Here is a 2,599-nt window from a genome sequence, read left to right on the forward strand (position 1 = left end):
AGTCCATTTACCAATATAGAGAGTCATGGTGACTAAGGGGGAAAAAAAATGTTAGCTTGGTGACCTGTTGGGACTCATATTTGACAAGCCCCACCCTGATGAGTCAGCTTTGGGGCTAACATGAAAGCTCACATGAAGAGTCAAAGTGGACCGGCTTCTTTGCTAATAAAACATCGTCCTCATATATAAGTAAGTAAAGTGTTAATGAGATGCTATCCTTCTAATAAGCTTAAGCAATGAAGTAGCAAGAGTCATGAAAAGAAGCCAACACCCAGTTTTCAGAGTATATAACCTCCTCAGTAATGAATTGGATCTTCAGACCAGCATGTTGGGTCCCTGGGACCAACTCAATCAAGGATTTTCACAATATGACCCAGAGACCTATCCACTCGCTCAAGAACTTCTACAATGTCCCACCTCTCTCTGCCATCATACATGAATCGAATGTTATAAACTTTGAAGATGGATTCTTTTTACCCAGCAGTTGCTACAGCAGGACCTGGCTCCTGGACAGCTTTCCAGAAACCTGCAGGGAAACCAGCAGCTGCATAGTACCCAAAGGTGAACGGGAATTACACACAGAGGAGAGCTGTGTGCAAAATGTCTGTCTTTCCAGAGTCATCCAAACAACGTGTTCTAATTCCAGGCCCTGTGAAAACACAGCATGCCGGTCAAGAAGTTCCTCGGCAGTGTTGGAATGTGTTTCTCAGCCTTGCCAGTCAGGAAGTAGCCAGCAAATGCGTTCTGTAGTCCAGAGCTGCCAACCTGTGAGCAACATGGCAAAGTCTTGTCCACCCAAGACTCGTGTGTCTAAGAGTTGCCAGACTCTGGAATGTGACTGTAGCCAGTGCCAAGCTCAGAGCCTTGAATCCAGTTCCTGCAGTTCTTTGGTCTATGTCACACCAGAGTCACAGCGCCTGGAAACTTCTTCTAACATGTATGAGCCAACTTGCTGTGTTACTGGTGGTTTGTAATTGCCTAGTGAGTGAAGAATCTGCAGAATGTGTAGACAGACTCAGATTTTAAGTTTCATAAATTGAGTCCTGAAAAATAGGATCTTTTCTTTCTCTAAACACAAACTATTTTTGCCTGTGTTTGTGAGGGAATGAACTGTCCTGTACTGTCTCCAAAGAGAAAATTTGTTATTTTTTTTCTTTTTTGAGCATTTCTGGTGGTAAGCTAGGCTTCTCCAGTGGCTCAGTGGTAAAGAACCTGCCAGCAGTGGAGGAGACATGGCAGCAGCCTCGGGTTCGATTCCTGGGTCAGGAAGACCCCCTGGAGAAGAAAACGGCAACTCACTCCAGTATTTTTGCCTGGAAATCCCATGGACAGAGGGACCTGGCAGGCTATAGTCCACGGAGTCCCAAAAGAGTTGGACAAGGCTGAGCGACTAAAGATACTATTGGTAAGCGGATAGGAAAATATGCTAACTATTTTAGGTCACTGGGACACTATTTGTTATAGAGCAATAAGAATTGCTACCAGGGACTAGCATGAATGCTTAAAAACTCCACATTACACTTTGACTACTGATTATTATCAGTGGAAACACTAATCATTGAATCTGGCTTGTTATAACATGCTATAATAGAGAAAGGTAATGGGCTACTAATATCAGAAATACATATAGTACTAGAATTTAAAGATGCCTTGAAACCCATTTAGTCCTGTGAACTCTGCTGGCTTCAGCTGTATCAGAGGTTGCTCATATAGTTTATAACATCAAACCACAAGTCAAATCTGTGTCTCCTCACTGTCCATCATGATTCTATTTACTGTAATACAGCATTCTTTTAGTTAACTATTACATTGAACCTATTTGACAAGTGCAAGACAGTTTTGAATTTCACCTCTATAAACTTCATAACCGTGGACTAGTCAGAGATGTTTGAATATGATAAGTTCAGGTTTAGCATATTCACTACAATTCTGCTATTCTGGTTCCTCTTTTCACTATTTAAGTGTTTTGGGGTGTGTGATTTGGGAAAATAGTCTTTGTAGTAAATAAATTTACTTTATTTACATCACAAGCAATTGTTACTATTATTTTTATTTCACATTTTTATGGGTTTTAGGTTACAATTACCCCCGCGTTCCACCCAATTGGATTAAAAGTGTAAATAGTTGGCCAAAAGTTGGCCAAAAAGTTCATTCAGATTTTTATGCACGACGTTATAGAAAAATACAAACAAAGTTTCTGGAAGCCAACTCAGTATTTGGAAGCATAAAAGAGAACATGATCCCTTACCATTGTTTGTATAGCAGATTTTGTTGTTCAGTTGCTTAGTCGCATCTGATTCTTTGTGTGCAGACACCATGAACTGCAGCTTGGCAAGCTTCCCTGTTTTTCACTATCCCCCAGAGTTTTCTCAAATTCATGTCCATTCATGTCAGTGATGCCATCCACCCATCTTATCCTCTGCCGCCCCTTTAGCCTCCTACCCTCAATCTTTCCTAAAATCAGGATTGTTTTCAATGACTCAATTCTTGTCATCAGGTGGCTGAGGTATCAAATCTTCAGTTCAGCATCAGTCCTTCCAATGAATATTCAGGGTTGATTTCGTTTAAGATTGACTGATTTGATCTTCTTGCTGCCTAA

General features: G+C 41.0%; 1 protein-coding gene across 1 annotated transcript; it reads left to right on the forward strand.

The window, feature by feature from the left end:
• The first annotated feature begins 224 nt into the window (after positions 1 to 224).
• Positions 225 to 2,030, forward strand: LOC102394955 (keratin-associated protein 27-1). The gene has a single exon (XM_006071055.4). The coding sequence runs from the start codon at positions 303 to 305 to the stop codon at positions 972 to 974; it is 672 nt and encodes a 223-aa protein (XP_006071117.4). The 5' UTR covers positions 225 to 302; the 3' UTR covers positions 975 to 2,030.
• The last annotated feature ends 569 nt before the right edge of the window (positions 2,031 to 2,599 follow it).

This window comes from Bubalus bubalis, chromosome 1 (assembly GCF_019923935.1).
Source record: "Bubalus bubalis isolate 160015118507 breed Murrah chromosome 1, NDDB_SH_1, whole genome shotgun sequence".
NCBI classification, from domain to species: Eukaryota; Metazoa; Chordata; class Mammalia; order Artiodactyla; family Bovidae; genus Bubalus; species Bubalus bubalis.